Below are 17116 nucleotides of genomic sequence, written 5' to 3'. Positions count from 1 at the left end.
AAAAAAAAAAAAAAAAAAAAAAAAAAAAAAAAGGCATTACTGTTACTTGCCTGAGTGTCTCTTGTAAAATTGGCTATAAAACTCACTGCATGCGTGACCTTTATTCCTGGAAGACCAGGAGTGTCACAGGCCGTCTCTTCCCCCTGTGTGCCTGGCAGGTGCTGCCATCTCGCTCATCTCCTTGTCCCGCCTGGATTTAAGACTTCAGGTTCCTTCCTGCCGCAGCACTGCAGGATCCCACTGCTGGTCACACCAAGTGGTCCCGCAAAGTCAAACCTGCTCATCTTCATTTCACACATCTTCATAAGATGTACAATCATTCCAGAGCTCTAAATGAAATCCACAAGGCTTCCGAGGAAAGGTCATTTGTCATCACAGCAACCAGGAAACATTTATGAAGCGCAGCAGGTCAGAAGCCGTTCTCGGCTGTGTCATGTGTTTAATTGTAATCTGCCCACATTTTTATAAGACAGATATATTTTCCTGTTATATTGATGAGGAAACAAGCTGAGCGAGCTTAAGCAACTTGGCCTCAGATCACACAGATAGGGAACAGTGGAATCAGGACTTGCACAAGGATCTCGTGATCTTTGAAAATCCTTCGCCCTTTTGCTTATTTCATTTTTCCTTTTTGTCTTCCACACCCCTGGTGTTGCTGAAGAGCAGCTGGCCCTTTGGGAGCTCTGCCAGGAAGAGGGTGTCATAACGTCTGCGAGCAGACTGACAAGCTGAGCCTGTCATGGGGAAGGATTCTTCTTTTTCTACCCGAGAGACACATCTTGCTCTCTTTTTTTGGTCGTGTGTGGAGCTGAAGCCATTCTTGCTGCCAAAGTCCAGCTAGAAAAAAGAAAACTGAGGGGTGATCGTAACTGCTATATTGTTTTAGATTAATTTGATAATCGGGTCAGGAAATTAAATAATGCTATGATTTATTTTATTTTATTGAAAGCAGGTAATTGTGAAGCCAAAGGGAAGCTATTTTCAACAAGTTGGTCACTGATGACTGACCACTGGTATATTTTGAAGTGTTAGAAAAACAATCGGCAGCAGTGATAAGAGATACAGCACACACTCACAGGTACACATACAAGTGCACCGTGCATTTAACAAAGTGAACACGTTTAACGTTTCTAACCACTTTCTTTATATATGTGAAACTTTTTTTTTAAATAAATAAGTCATTTCAGCCACATCAGCGTGCAGCCCTGTGAATATAACCCTTCTCAGTCAAAGTGCCGTGATTGGCCCCCAACAGGGCAGAGCGTGGAAAACCAGACACCCGCTCCTGGCCAGAGTCCTGGAGCGAAGCCCAGAGCAGCAGGAAGCCTGGCGGTTTGAGGCTGGCATGACTTCAAAATGCAGCTCCACCGTGGGGTCTGGGGTGACACAGCTGCCAGGCCCAGAAGCCCGCAGAGGAGAGGGGGCCGCACCAGTAATCACACAAGGCTTCCCATGGTCTCCGGGGACCCACACTCGAGGGTACACATGGGAACTGCAGGGGCAGAGCTCAGGGGACCGCAGCGCACAGAGCCGGTGAGTGGAGGTGGCGTTCCTCTGTCCCCGCCTCTCCTATTTCCTTCCTTTCATCCTTTGAGCACTTTCCTGGTTCTGGTGCTGGGCAGTGACACTTGCCCTTTGGGGAGTCCCAGTTTGGGGAATCATCTGGTGACACCTTCCAGGATGGCCAAGTCCTTGTGTCAGATACCACACCAGGGGCTCGGAGGGAACCATCTCAGGAAGCTGTGGAGCTTGCTGGGTTCTTCATATCCGGGTACAGAGCTTGCGCTGCTGTATGCCACGTCTTTCTGAATGACCATGTATTTACGGTGGAAACCGAGACACTGGTTGGCATTTTCTGAGGACTATACTTTCGCACAGTCAGCAACACTATGTAGTTTCCATCAACCCCCACCTAAACCCTGTTCTCTTGGTACTTACTTCAGTTTTCTCTCTCCCGAGCTCCTGCCGACTGACAGATACTCCTCTTTCTATCTCCAACGATTTGCCTATCCTGACCATTTCAGAGAAAGAGAATCACCTTGTGTGTGAACCCTTTAATCTGGACTCACTCCGCACAAGTACTCAGAGCCCGTCTATGTTGTATCATGCGGTGGTTCTCCAGTGCGTGGATGGCCCACATTTTATTTGTCCAGTCTGTTGGTAGACATTTGGGTTATTATGAGTAGCCTCCACTTTGGGGCTATTATGAGTAATGCTACTATAAACATTTATGCACAAGTTTTTCCATGAATGCTCTACACATTTTTATTTCTCCTGGTTATAGACTGAGGAGTGGATTTCCTGGATCACACGGTAGCTTCTGTTTAACTTTTTGAGGAGCTGCCACGTTGTTTTCCAAAGCAAATTCATCACCATTTTCAACCCCACTGTGTGAGGCCTCAAATCTCTCCCTCTTCTTCAGAACTTGTTATTGTCTTATTTTCAGTGTCGTCATTCTAGTGGAGGTGGAGTAAAAGCTCATGGTGGTTATGATTTGTGTTTCTTTATTTCCATTTTCACATGCTCAACATCACATCTTTGAAGAAATATCTCTAAAAGCCTAGGTCTAATTTAAATTAGGTTATTTGGTTTTCTTTTAAATAGTTTATTTATAAGATTCTTTATATATTCTGGATGCTAGACTCTGTAGACTGGTGATTTGCAAGTATTTCCCCTGTCTGTGGGTTGTCTTTTTGCTTTGTTGCTGTCCTTTGCTCAAGCCCAGCTTATTTTTTGTTTGATGATGTGGTTGGTATCATATCTAAGAAATCATTGCCAAATTCAAGGTCATGCACACTTTTCCCTAAACTGCTTTGTAAGAGTTTTATTGTTCTATTGCTTACCTTCAGGGATTTGTCCCATTTGTGTTGACTTCTGTTTATCGTAGAAAGCGGGGGTGGAGGTGAGCTCTTTGCCTTGTGGCTATCTAGTGCCAGCACCCTTTGGTGAAAAGACTATCTCTTCCTCACTGAATGGCGTCGGCACCTTTGCCAAAAACCGATTGACCGTAAATATGTGTATTTGTCGTCTGGCTGCTCAGTTCTGTTCCATCGCTCCTGTGCCTCTCCTTGGTGCCACATAATCTTGATCACTGCGGCTTTGGAAGAACTCTGACACTGGGACATTATAGGTCCTCCAGATTGGTCCTTTTTCAAGATTGCTTTGGCTATTCTATGCCCTTACAATTTCATATGAATTTTTCTTTAGGCTTTTGTCCATTTCTGAAAAAAAGGATAGTTGGAATTTTGATAAGGATGCCATTGAAGATCTAGGTCTGTTTAGAGAGTATTGCTATTTCAGTAGTCTTAAATCTTCTAATCTGTTAATGCAAGATGCTTTTTGTACTTACGTATGTCTTCTTTAATGTCTTTTTACAATGCTGTGTAGACCTTTCAAGGTACAGACCTTTAAACAATGGCTAACTTCGGAAGCAGACACTGCTGCTTCTCACTGTCATGCGGTCACACCGAGGTAGGTGGTAAATACAAACATTTGTCCAAGTCACATACCCATTATTAACTGTCTTGTGAAATGGGACAAGACAAGATACTTAGTTTTTATTGAGCACTTTCATTTTTTATTAGCTCATTGCTGCTGAAAGGGTTTGCCATGGAGTGTAAACATATTAATAGCAAATAATAAAGCAATAGTGATAGATTAGCATCATATAATAAGTGACAAGACCATAATATCAAGAACTTGCAGAAAACTTGCGTTATGTGTTCTGCCTTTGTTTGTCCTGGCATTTCATTCACACCAAGTCCAACAATTTCTCACTGACCCTTCCAGTCAATGGTCTGGGCATACTGTGTTTGGAAAACCTGTGTGATTGTCCGTGAACCAGAGACTGGGAAGATGGACAAACACTTGTCTCGCAGCTGTTCACGCCTTGGAGTTAGCTGGACCCATCACTTGGTGTAAGCGATGTACTAGTTCTGTTATTTTGGGAAAAGAGATACGAATTATAGACGATCATCTTTCAAATGTGTTAAAATAAGAAATAAAATAAATAAAATAAGAAATCTGTCCATGCACAGAGGGCTCACATACTGCATATGCTGAAGCCATGGGAGAAGATGGGCAAAGTGGAATTCTACCAAACATCCAAGATTACTTTAATGAACTTTTAATAATGATACTTCATTATGAGATGGAAATTTCAGGACATGCAATGAATAAGATGGGATGCCAGGAAATCAAGTGTATTTTGGGACTGGCCTTGAAGATGTATGTCTCTACCTGTCTCTACCTCTATTGGTCTTGTAGAGAGCACCCTCAGGGCTGGAGTAGTGGGTTGTTGACATTTGCTCCTCTCCTTCACTTTTATTCAAAGACGGGAAAAAGATTCAACTTTGACGTCTAATGGGATCCAGACTGGGTTCAAACATTCTATAGAGAAATATTTAACCCTAACTGGCAGACCTGACTAGGAGTTACAGAGAAATGGATTAAGGACATACCTACAATTACATCAAGTCTTGATTTAATCAGGGCAGCCCAAGCTTCTGACAGCAAATGGCCTTGTCCTGCAGACCTGGGCTCGACAGCAGCTTCTGTTGCTAATCTCTGTCCTCTTAGGCTTCTCAGCTCCTTCCTCAACTTGGTAACTAATTACCGGTACTAAATTCCCTGTTGGGAATTTCGGCAGTGATTCATATTTTCCTGATGGAACCTTGACTGATTCAGCTCTCCCCTCCTGTCCCATTTATCATAACCCTTGGGTGCACAATGCTGCCCCCCTGACCCCATGAGAGTATCTACTTAGCGGGAGGCAGCCGTCCTTCCTGAGTTTTCTGCTTTTTCACACACTTCATCTTCCGTCTCCTATTAAAACTTGCCACAGCTGTGTTGCATTCCATTGTTTTCCAGGGAAACAGCTAGGCACTGGACACCCGGTTGTCCTGGCAAGGTGTGATGGCATGGAAACGAATGACTGTGTATTCTTTTCAGGAATATCTAAACTCTGGAGAGAAAGGTGTAGCCCTATGATGTTTTACTCAAAAGGAGTCTTAGTGTTAAGAGTTCAGTCTTTTTCTGGGACCTCCTAAAACTTCACTAAGCATGCAGTGCTCTTCTGCTGAGAAATTCCCTTTTCTCACACCGACCAGCATTTGGGAAGCTGAACATGAAATAAGACAGGTCCGGAGAAGCCACAGATTGAAAATAGCAGAAGGTGTTCTTCGGAAGTGGGCTTCCAAGCAAGCCCTGCTGACTTACAGAGCACCAGAGTCCTGTTCCCTAGAGGTATAGTACAGGATGGAGGAGGAGTTTGGGCTTCATGGCTAGGGGCAGGGCATGGGTAGGCAGACGGAGAAACGATAAGGCAGGGAGTTGACTTTGAGCTCTAAAGCAGTCGGGCTATAGAGAGAGCTAGAATGAAAACAGAGGAAGGAGAAGGAGAAGGAGAGAAGCAGAAGCAAATCTCAGGCTTGGTGAATCCCACCTGCATCAAAGCTACCGTCTGAGAACCACGGAGACCAGTCCTCCCCTGAGCAGTGCCAGGGACGGTACCCTAACCCCACAGACGGGCTGCCTTCCTCCAAGGTCAGCCACCCAGAACATCCCCAGAGGACAGCCAGTGTCAAGCAGAGTGACCCACAGGGAGAGAGTCCTCCAAAGCCATCAAAGTAGCCACTACCTAAAATAGGCATGCACGTGTTCATTTATGGTTTATCATTGATACTCACACCAGCAGCATTATCTTGATATGAGGAGTTGGCATCACAGAGCTTTGGAAAGTCACAACATCATAAATGTCTACAAACACGTCATTTCATTGGCTTTCCTAATTTTTCTGCTCCAGTGTGGTTCTGGCCAACTTCAGAAGTTTCCATTGTAAATATATGAATGTAATAGCAGGAAAAAAATGAAAACAGAATAAAACTAGGTCAACTATCATAATTTAATCCACAAATATTATGATAGAGTATGAAAATGTTTTATGGGTGGCTGAAGTGAACCTCGTTTTGGTGGTGATGGGGAGGTGATGTTATGGGTGGTGTTGCCGGTCTACAAAAAAGGATTCCTATATTAGGAATGGGGCAGGCATCTTTCAAATCTCTCTTTTTGTGTGGCCAGTGATGTCCATCCTTATAAATTATTTGTTGGTGTTTAAAAGACTAGAGCCAACACATTTATGTTCAGATAAACCTTTTCCGGCCCTTTAAGAATAACAAAAATGTTATTTTAAACTCTCAATGCCTCTGACACACCTGCAAGTGGGCCATAAAAGAAAATTAAGTCCAAAACAGAGTTGGTTCCCATCTACTGTCATCAAAAGCCCTTCAGGTGAAAATGAAGGGTTTGGGTTCAGTAAGGGAGTGATTACACAGGTAACGTTTTGTTTTTCTTTTTGTTTGGTTTGCAGGGGTAGGGATCAAAACTAGGGCCTTGTGTATGGTAGGCAAGTGCTTTAGCACTTACCAACATCCCCAGCTCCCCAAAACAAAATGTTTTGTGTGGAGGCCAAGAACCAAACCAGAGCCCTGTGCGTGTGTCGGCCGAGTGCTCCGCTACTGAGCTACGCCCCAGCTGGGGGAGGGATTGTGGAAAGAGTTTAGCAATGCTCGCCCACTCCAGTTTCTGAAACACTCTGCCTCAGGTTTGACCTGTGATTCTCTCATCTTTCCTTGAGCCTGGGAGCCCCCTGCTCCCAGGCTAGTTTCCAGTGAGTGTCAGAGGAGCGTTCCCGGGTTCTTCACTTCCCCTTGGGGGGCAGGTTGGGTGGGAGCAGATGGACTTCAGGCTGAGGGGGCTCGGCCTTCTGCCTCGGGGACATATACAGGGAGGGCTCAGCTGCTGCCCAGTTGCCCGCATCCTGTCGGGTCCTGGCTGGCAGGGTGTAGTGGCTTCTCGGCAACTGCTCTGATGGCTCTAGTCTTCCTCTTGAAGGTTCCAAGTGGGCTCGATACAACTACGTCCAGGAACGTGGAGGTGCTGAGGATGTTAACTCAGAGAGGACACGGGATGCGGAATGCCCATGTCTGGAAGACCTGCTCCTCTTTCTTCCTGAGACCTCGGCCCCTGAAGGCAGAAGATTTGCTTTTGGAGAAGCGGTATCTGCCATGTAATTGCTGTGGAAGTCAGCAGCAATAAGAGAAATGAAAAAATACATATAATGAACCAGTCAGTGGAAAAGAAAAAAGTACCATTGTCTCACGAGTTTCTCAAACATTTATTTTTTAGGCGGTGGTAGCTGTGGGACCAGCAACCCGTGGTACCTCTGTAAGCGCTCCTGCGTGACAGACGGAGAGATTGCTCTCTCCTGTCCTGGCTTCCGAGGAAGCTCAGCAGTCTCTGGGCCTTTATAAGGCTCAATTAATGGACAGCAAAGTAAGAAGATGGAGTCAGGAATATTCTCAAGTAAATACACTTGACAGCCACTGCAGAGGGGGGCACGCAGGATACTCAGGCAGCTTCGGAGTCTGAGTGTAGGTACAGCGAGCTTATGGAACAGCGGAACTCAGAGACCCGATTCCGACATAAATACCCTTATTCAAATGCCTCAGACACACTGTTTCTCTAAACACAGAGACTTGAGGCCCCACAGTTTTTATGCTAGAGCAAAAGATTTGGGTCAGAACCAAAGTTTTAAAGACTTTTTATTGAAGAAGTTCAAAGATTCCTTGGCCAGCAGCCAAGTGTGGTCTGATTTGTTCGCATTTCCTCTGGGAACTCACAGGCAAGCGAGGAAATGGCCAGCATTGATGATGAGGGTCCCCCGGTCCCCCAGGGGCCTTTTCTCCCTGGGCGGCACCGAGCGGGGGAGGAGAGCCGGGAACCCGGTGCTGACAAAGGCCGAGCTCACAGCCTGGCTAAGCCGCAGATCTCTCCTGGGGGGAAGAGTCTGTCCCGATACACCAGCCCGGCCTGGATTAACCCCCCAGGAGCCCTCAGCCCTGCAAGGGAGAGACTGGCAGTGAAATACCACTGCTTCTCCCCGTCTCAGGCATTTTTTTCGTTGCTGAGGCATAATATCCAACTCCTACAATTTGAAGGAGGTCTGTTTTGGCTCATGTTTACAACCTGTGGTCAGCCAGCTCCCAGTCAGGAGAGCATGGCAGAGGGGCACGCACAGGGGAGCTGCTCCTGGCGTGGCACACAGGAAGCCGAGAGCCAAGGGAGGAGCCAGGAGGGCAGGCAAACCCTTCCGGGTCACACCCTCCATCCACTCACCTCCTGAAGGTCCCGCCTATGAGCACATGCGGCTTTAGGGGACGTCTAGACAGAAACCCTAACACTGGCTCCCCCGGTGAGGGCAAAGGACCTGCTCTAGGCCCACATTAGCCAAGTGAGCTAATGGGCCAGTACTTCCTGCAAGTCCTTGGTGATGTTTAGTTAAGCATCTTTCACACAGTCTTGTTATCTGCAGTTAACTCTGCGGGAGGGGAATTTATCAACTGGATTTAGCTCTTTAAAAGGCAAAAGAAAAGCTTTTGCTCTGGTTTGGGGAGTCAGGAAAGAAGGCGCGTGTGCGTTCATATCCTTGTGTGCACATAAACAGGATGAAGGTCTCTGCCTTTCTCGGGAGATGGATCTCGTTGGTAGAAAACCAGGCAAAAGCCAGAGAGGATGTGATTTTAATTTTTTTTTTTCTTTTTTTTCCCGGTATTGGGAATCGAACTCACGACCTTGCGCTTGCGAGCTAAATCCCTGAGGATGTGATTGAGAACAGGTGAGGAGGAGCGAAAGGAGTGAGAGATGGAAGGAGACGGGACTCTGGCTTCCCTGGACGAATGAGTGGGGTGGAACCGAAAGCCGGAGTCATGGACCGGCCGGCCCTGGCAGGCCAGGGTGAGCATGCGGGCAGGAGCCCCAGGAGTGTGGGGCAGCTGGGAAGGAAGGCACTCACTTCCCGCACGAGCAGCGAGGGAAGGAGCCTCTGCCCACGAGACGGAGCCGAGCGCTCTACCGAGCTCTGGACCTGCACCTGGGGACAGTGATGTCCTGGTCACCCGAGCCAGCAGCGGGTCTGCCTCTCCAGAGGAGAGGTGAGAGGTCCAGGACAAGCCCTCACTTTTGCAGGGCCTTACTCCGCTCTGGCTGCCGCTGTCCCACCTGTGCTAGGGGACCTGCAGTGGGGCAGTTGGTCCCTGGAGGAGGCCTGTGAGCATCCACTGGACAGCACGGTTGGGGTCCCCTCTACCCCATTCTTTACTTTCCCTCTCAGCGGCTGTCAGGTCCATCTCTGAGATGAGGCCCTGGTCTGGTCCCTCATTCAGAGAGCTTGGGTGGAGACACTGCCGTAGTTGGGTGGCCCTGATCATCTGCAGGGGAACCAGAGGCACCTTGTTCCTGCGTCTCTGTGGCCCTGGCTCCTACTCCCTCCCACCTGGGAACCCCAAGTCTGGTGCATCTGAAGATTCTGCTTCTCTGCTGGCCGAAGGAAAGGCATGCCACCTTTCTGGCCCTCTCCACCAGGTCCTGAGGAGTCTTGTTTCCAGATCATCCCGCATGGCTTAGGAAGGGGCCGTGGAAAGCACATGGCTGAGGAGGGGCTGGCAGAAACGGATCCTGACTGTGGGGTAGGGACTCTCTTTGTCCTTTCCAGGGACACTGGGCCAAATGTGGCTCTGGAAATTGCATTTTCTGATCAGTATCCAGTAAGTGCTTGGCCTTAGATGAGAAACTGCACGCTGTCACCTGAGATGGCAACTGATGAATTAAGAGATGAGAAGAGGGGAAAATGCAGCCAGTGTGAGACTCAGCGTCGTGGGGACGAGCCGGGCCACCTCGCCATTGCCGCGGCCCCCGGGGCGGCACGTGAGGAAGCCCAGCTGACCACCCCAGGAGATGGAAACCACGGGAGCAGTGTGGGCTTGAGCCCAGTGCCCAGGGGGTCCTCCCGGACACAAAGGGACAGGCAGATAGACTACTCAGAGCTAGAAAAAGCAGGATGTAGAAACAATTCTAGGGGAAATCAAATTCTCTGAGAACCACAGGATTTGAGATGCACCGAATTTCAGTCCTCTGCCCTGGACTCAGCAAACTTCCCTGTGTCTAAAACTCACCAGGAGTTTTTAACTGGGCAGATCCCCAAGCTGTGCCTCGGAAATTTGAATGGGGTGGGGATGGGACCAAGGAGTCTGTATTTTCAGTGGAACTGTGCCCCGTCCCTCAGGATTCTCACACAAGAGGCTCGAGGGCCACGCTTTGAGGTCCTCTGCCCTATGCGAAGCCCACATTCCCTCTGACCCCCTCAGCTGTGGCCCCTGCCTCAGCCTCCTTTGGGGGGCTGTGGGAAGGCGAGGGTAGGCTGCAGCCAGCCCCGGCAGCTGGGCCCACTCTGCAGAATCCCCTCTCCATGGAGCGTTGAGGCCGAACTGGACAGGCAGCACAGTGACTCTTGGTCACTTACGTGACTGGGATCTGCATGCTCCAAACTTCAGGGCCACAGAGCAAATCCAAGGCTGAGACATTCTTATTTGTGCTACACTGGGGGAAAGACCAACCTCATAGTGCTGGCCGGGTCCGAAGGCTAGGGGTGATGGCTGAAGGTATCAGCTTTATTTCTGAGGTGATGAAAATGTTGAAAAATTAGTGATGGTTGCGTATGCCTGTGAATATGTCAAAATCACTGAATCAAAATAGGTGAATTATATGTCATGTGAATCATATCTCAGTAAGGTTGTTAATGATAAAATGCTTGAGATATCTATTGCAAATGTCATGTGTGGGGAGAATGGCTTCCTTAATTTATTTTTATTTATTTATTGGGTTTTTTGAGACAGGGTCTCACTATATAGTTCAGGCTGGTATTGAACTATGTAGCCCAGGCTGGCCTCAAACTCACAGCAATACTCCTCCCTCAGCTTCCTGAGTGCTGAGATTACAGGCACGAGCCCCCAGGCCCAGCTCTCTCTTAATATATTTTTAAATGATTCTGATGGGACCCTAAAATATTTCACTCAGATCACTCACAACTTACGTGTGACTTTGCTTACAAACATCTGCTCTGTCCTGAGATAAATTCCTGGAGTGGGGCAATCTCAGTTTGAAATGTACCTCAGCAGAGGGTCAGACCCAGTGCAGACACTGGGTCTCCATGGGCCATGTGGTTCTCTGGTGTCTTTGCCTTTTCTGGCTTATCACTTTTCCACTTTGAAATCCATGAACTTAGTTCTATATTCCAGATTTCTGAAGAAGACCACTGGAAAGCCTTTTGTCAGCCTACTTGGAAAAGACTGCTTCACTGGATAATGAATTGGATTCTCTCCTAAAAACCCGCAGCGCTGAAGTGCGTGGTGCTGCTCTCCCGTGGTGCTCAGGGCCTGCTGCTCCTGCGTGGAGGGAGCCGGATCGCTGCCTGAGGACGGCCCACGCTCTTCCTTTGGGGTGACACAGAGCCCAAGAAAGCTCCCCTGCCCTGGCACAATCTAATTGCCACTGCTGCGGGGCCTCCGCACTGTGCCAACTCTGGCTCCGACCCAGCCCCTCCTTGCGCTGAGAGCCAAACCCGACTCCCTGTGCTTGGCACTAGTCCAGAAGGCCTCAGCAGTCAGCTAAGTGGAGCTCCTGGGTGGGCCGCAGGGCCCTCTTCCTCACGTCCTGCCTTGCCCGGCCCTGGAGGGCAGTAGGAATGGTGAGGTTAGAGGTACACCGAGCTGTGTGGCTCTGCTCAGCTTCCCTTTCCTGGGACGGGAAGGAATCGGATGCTGTCACATCTGAGAGCCATGTGCCTCTCTCTCCAGGAATGAGCTCCTGGGATTTGGGACCCACACAAGCTCTCTGGAGGCCTGGGCCTTGCAGGAGAGGAGGCCGCGTTGGGACCGAGGCTGGCAGGTACAACTGACCTCTCTTCTTGGCAAGTTTCTCCTTTTTCCTTCCATGGGGGTCCCATCCCTGCTGTGTCTGCAGTGGACAGTCTTTTAGTATGAGACCTCCAGGATAGGTTGGTCAATTCTTTGATTTGATGTGTAGCTGGTAGCTTTTCTTGGCCAGTTTTCTTCCAAAGGCTCGATGGAGGATGGAAGCCCACGGGCACATATAGCAGAGACGGTTCTGCCTCCAAGGCGCTGGCCCACTGCTCAGTCTTTGTGCTCCCATAAGTGGGTCACTATCAAGGGCCAGGGGACACCCATCCTTCACACGCCACGGCCGTGCTTCCTGGACCAAGCACCCACGGACCCCGGGGCACGCCAGCGGACCCGCCAGGGACACCAGACCTAGCCTGGGAGGCACATTAAGCTACATTCTGTCCTGTCATGTGAGGTACTCAATTAGCACGAGCGACATAAACACAAAGAGAAACCCAGATCCGCAAACAGATGGCGCTGCTTGGCTATAAGGTCATTCCTGCATGATTCAGAACGCACTTATGTTGGTTTCAACTTTTTAAAAAGTTGTCCAAATGAAACAAAAATTAAAGGTTCCTGTAGAACAAAAGGACTCCATGCGTCTCCCAGCCCCAGAACTACAGGGATCTGTAGATGCTATTTTGAGAAATAACAAGCAAGAGGCTGAGGCCAGGCCTGGCTGGGGCTGTGGCTCTTGTAGCAGGTCAGGCTGCACAAAGGGAACCCACTGGCCACTGCGCTGGGTTGGGACAGCCTCGGTGACCCTCTTCTCCAAGGCCATTGACATCTGGGACATTGTTGGACAGCTCCAGCTATCGAGATACCTTTATAGCCAGAGCGAGCTGATCTAGAATTTTCACTGATTGCTTATGGTCTTGACCTCTGAGGTCATACTGAATTTTTTTAAATCCCCAGAGACACTGGGTGGAGAGTACAGAGCCCTGATTTTAGTTCCTTGCTTTTCAAATCTAAATGCACTCAAGTTCATCAGAGCAGCTTATGAATGTACTGATTTGCTCCTGAAAAAATACACAGATGGGGAAGAAGGGAGTTTGGAGAAGCACAGATGGGGAAGTCTCATTTCGGTTTGTCTCTGAGCAGAGACCTGGAGCCACGGAGGGGTCAGTGACTCAGGGCTGCAAACACAGCAAGGGGGGAGTGACACAGACACAGAGGGACGGTTGAAGACCCGGGGACATTGCCAGATGCCTGAGACAGGCTGCCGCCGCCATCCCTACGTGAAACGAGTCACGCCGAACTTGAAGGGCTGAGCCACGCACTGTTCTCCGAGGTATACACGGGGCTTGATCAATGAAGTGATTTTGCACGGTTCCGTCTTCTGAAATTAGTTTCCTTCCCCATCATTCTTGCAAAATGATCGCCTCTGTTATGGGCAACACGTAAATGCAGATATCCTGGCTCTGCTTTTGAGGTTCTCAGTACTGGAAAGTTTGGTGGAGTCCTGAGCACAGACGGGCATCTACAGAGGACCAGGGGTTCTGGAAGTGTCTGTCGGCCTCTGTCTCATTGTTGCAACCAAAATAGCCATTCAGAGCCACTGAGAGCCGCAGCTGGAGTCCCTCTTTGGTGCTGAGATTGTTACGTAAATATCTGAACTCTGTCAGCTTTTCAGTTGCCAGATTTCAGTCAGGAGTCACTTGGGTCTAGATGCCATCGTGGGTCTGAAATGTGCACACTGGCTTGGTTTTGGCCCTATGCTTTTAGAAGAGTAGGGGTGACTTGTACCTGTGCAGCCCAACCTACTCTGGCAGTTGATGACAAGCTTGGGGGACACCCAGCTGGCCTGCTAGTCTACAGCTACACCCCACTGGTTCCCCCAGCGGGGGAGGCTGAGGCAGGCCACGCTGTAGCATTTGCTGAGAGCGTTTGGTGGGAATGTTGATCATTCCCTGGCCAGGACCCTTGGAGCCTGGGGACTGTGGGAGCCCAACTCTGCCTTGCTCCACCACCTCCAGGACAGTGGGCCTGCAGTGGGGGAGGCTTGTGCCTTCCCTGGCTGGGGACCCGGCTTCTGCCCCACCGGTCTCACGGGGACAGAGGACAGTTCCTCCTGCTCCTCTCAGGTCTGGGTTCTCCGTAACAGTTCTCTCTAATTTACTTAATGAGAAACGGGCGCACTCCAGAGTGGCGTCCTGAGCCACACGAGCACACCTAGGATGACCTCGAGGACGCAGCCTGTGATCATCCGTCCGGCTGCCGCTGGGCTGGTGCCTGGAGGGCAGGGGGGCAGGAGGGAGCCCACTGCTCACAGCTCCCCGCAGTGCTGCCCAGGGGCCAGGGCCACGCGGCTCAGAGTACGCCAGGGAGGAAGACTCGGCCACGTCCGCCACAGATGGAGAAAGGGCCGGCTTGAGTCTCCCACATGCCCTGCTGGCCGTCCTTCCCATGGACTCGTCTGTGCACCGTGGCCAGAGAGCTGCCCTGCACAACACGCCGGCGTGACGGGGACGTGGGGGCCGGCTGGCGGAAGGGCCAGTCCAGGCTCAGCGGACGTGGGGTCACACCCTCGCACCGCCACCCGTGTGCTGCTGTGGAGAGCGTGCAAGGGCTGGGGCGGGGACGAGGCTGAGACGGCGAGGCCTCGGGGTCACCACAGACCACAGGCGCAGGACGCAGGCAGGGAGGCTCGGTCTCCTGCCAGGCCCCGTGCTGTAAGGAGAGGAGCCCGCTGCCCTCACCCGGGTCTGGACGATGCTGAAGTGGTGTCCCCACACGCCGTGAGCTCCCCGGGGCCCTTCCCCTAGGGGTGCGAGTGCTTTGCTCTTCATTTTCTTCTTGCAATACTGTTATTCCTAGCATTGAATCTAACTCCAAAGAATTTTTATGAATCACAACTCTAAGACCTCTTGTTGGAAGGGTAGTTTTGTTTTATTATTGGACCAGAGAAGACAGCACAAAACGACGGTGAAAGACCAAGAAAAACGAATGGGGACTCATCTGCCTGACTGTCCCGTACGTGCTGGGGTGAAGCCTCCCGGGTCACGTGGGTGGCCAACGGCCCGAGGGTGGCTGGCCTGGTAGGGCGCATGGTGCTCCGAGCTGGGGCTGATGGCTGGCCGGGAAACCCTGTCCCCACCCCCAGGGACAGATTCCCTCCATGCCAGCACATACCTGCACTCTGAGACCCAAACACAACTCTTGAACATGTTTCAATTTGCCAGTATACTTTACACCTTTGATTTCATCTTACTTTGACGCAGCACATTTAGAGAGAGACTGCAAGCCCTCCCCGTTGGAGTCTGTGATTCTTTTCTTCCCTGCTGTTCATAGGTTGATCCCTCTCCACGCAGAGGGGACATCAATAGCTCCCAGGTGGGCTTTCAAAGGGGGGAGGCACATATCACCATCCATCCTCTCAACAGCCCTGGGAGGGAGGCCGGCGGGTGTGACGGGGCCAGGACAGAGGACAGAGACGGGACCGGTGCAGCTGGTAACTGGATTGCTCTCTTCTGGCTCCTGGTCCAGGGCTCCTTCCATTCTGAGATGCCCTGAGCCCATTGCGAGGAGGAAAGCGGCCTCTCTGCTTTGAACAGGCTTTCGAGCGTGGGTGATTGGAAGCCCTGACCTTGCTGGGAGCCAGGGTGGATGCACCTGAGCTCAGTTCAGTGTCTGCATCAGAGGGACAAGTAGGACAGAACACGGACGTTGACGACAAGGGCTTCTGCTTATGGTCTTGATTCTCACTTGGACCAGGCTGGATGGCGGGAAGCAGAGTTCAGGGGGAGGGCGCCACTCAGAGGACCTTCTCATCTAGCAGTTTGTTGATGCCTTCACAAATCCTCTTGAGGCTGGGCCTACAGTCTCCATCCAGGCGATAGAGGGCGGAGAGGAACTCCAGGTCGGCAAAGTGGTTGAAGACGTGGTTGATGCGCCCGTGGGTCCGAGGTGTGAGGTGCCGCTGCACCAGTCCGTGCACCAGGTCCTGGCACTCGTGCAGCAGCGTGGAGAGCACGTTCCTGTCGAAGGTGTACTCCACCTCGTAGAAGCTCACCATGGTCATGGCGGTCTGGTTCAGCTTCTTCCGGAACTTCTCCACCATGGCAACCTCTTCCTGGTTGAACTGGTTGTTCCGGTAGAGGATCCCGATTTTGATGGCCACCTTGATTAAGTCTTTCATGATCTTGTGGGCCTCCTTCTTGTTGCGGGTGTACTCTTTGGTGACTTTGTAGAGCTCATCGAAGATCTCGCTGCTGGTGTCATCGATCAACATGTTGGCCACGGTTTTGCTGGCTATTTTGCTCAGGATCTTTTTCTGAGCTTGCAGGGCAAGGCTCTTTGAACTAAACACATCAGGACCTACAGCGGGGGGAGAGAGATGTACAGGAACATGAGAGCCGTGAGCTATGCTTCCCCAAATAAAACACACTAACTTGAACTTTATTCGTAATGCAAAGCCCCACAGTCTCCCATAATTCCCCAGCTAAACCCACACTGCACGGTGAAGTCAATGCCCCCTCCTCATGCGGGGCTGCCCACCCTCTGGCACCTGCTAGACTCGTGCTCATCCTCTGCAGGGAGAGGACTCTTGGCTCCGGCCAGCCTCGCTGTTTTAGACCGTCATGCAGAAGGCCTTCCTGACTCGACCAGCTCACAGACAGTGCCTGCAACTGCTGTCACCATGGAAACCACCCTGTTTTGCAGAAACTATACAGGAGCAAATTATAGCATGATGACAGGGATGCATGTAGCCCCAGTGTCAACTCCTTTCCAGGGAAATGGGGCCATGGATAGTTGTTCATGGGAGACGTTCTGACTTGAGTCTCAGAATCCATATTTCAGTGTGTCTAAGATGTGGCTTTGCACGTTAGAGATCTTGGATGCTGGAGTGTGTCTTACAGCCAGGATTGCCAGGTAGCTGTTGTGCTGTGGTTGCCCTTACCTGTGTATGTGTCAGTTTACACAGCAGTATCAGAAATGTGAGAGAAAGAATCTACCTCACTAACACTGCTGATGGCAGAGACGGTGGCAGCGTGTGGGAAATACAGACATTGATAACTGAAGGTGGGAAATGCTTCAGAAAAGGCTTTGTGATCTAGCACAAGCTGGCCTTGAACTTGCAGTTATTCTCCTGCCTCAGCTTCCTGAGTGTTCAGATTACAGATATGGGATACCACACCTGGCTCCAGACAAGTATTATTCTGAATGTGAACAGGCTTAGGAAAACCTCAGTTAACTTATTTTGCTGTTATTTTCCCCTTTATGAGTAATAATGAGAGCAATATATGTTTTTTAAAAACCCACAACAGTTTGTCTACATAAGTCTAACAAAGCTATTTCAGTAAATATAGGTAAAAATTATA

The 17116-nt window shown here is 50.2% G+C and overlaps 1 protein-coding gene and 1 long non-coding RNA gene across 9 annotated transcripts in view; one reads left to right on the top strand and one right to left on the bottom strand.

The window, feature by feature from the left end:
- The first annotated feature begins 1344 nt into the window (after positions 1-1344).
- The window catches only part of LOC106147728, a 19580-nt gene continuing 3808 nt past the window's right edge, over positions 1345-17116 (top strand). Inside the window, exons 1-4 of one of the 2 annotated variants that reach the window (XR_001232646.1) lie at positions 1345-1533; positions 6892-8674; positions 11133-11781; positions 12897-14575. This is a non-coding gene — a long non-coding RNA (uncharacterized LOC106147728). Of the gene's footprint in view, positions 1534-6891; positions 8675-11132; positions 14576-17116 lie in introns of those variants that run through there. The other variant, XR_001232645.1, reaches the window with a different exon arrangement.
- The window catches only part of Tnfaip8l3 (tumor necrosis factor, alpha-induced protein 8-like 3), a 24478-nt gene continuing 22027 nt past the window's right edge, over positions 14666-17116 (bottom strand). For 4 of the 7 annotated variants that reach the window (XM_013510325.1, XM_005376653.2, XM_005376655.2 and 1 more), the window contains exon 2: positions 14666-16112. In XM_013510325.1, coding sequence (XP_013365779.1) covers positions 15550-16112 — 563 coding nt within the window. In that variant the 3' untranslated portion in view covers positions 14666-15549. The remainder of the gene's footprint in view (positions 16113-17116) is intronic. The other 3 variants (XR_001232644.1, XR_001232642.1, XR_001232643.1) reach the window with 3 other exon arrangements.

Source organism: Chinchilla lanigera, unplaced genomic scaffold (assembly GCF_000276665.1).
Source record: "Chinchilla lanigera isolate Chin_1 unplaced genomic scaffold, ChiLan1.0 scaffold00008, whole genome shotgun sequence".
Lineage (NCBI taxonomy): Eukaryota > Metazoa > Chordata > Mammalia > Rodentia > Chinchillidae > Chinchilla > Chinchilla lanigera.
This window is presented reverse-complemented; position numbering and strand designations above follow the sequence as displayed.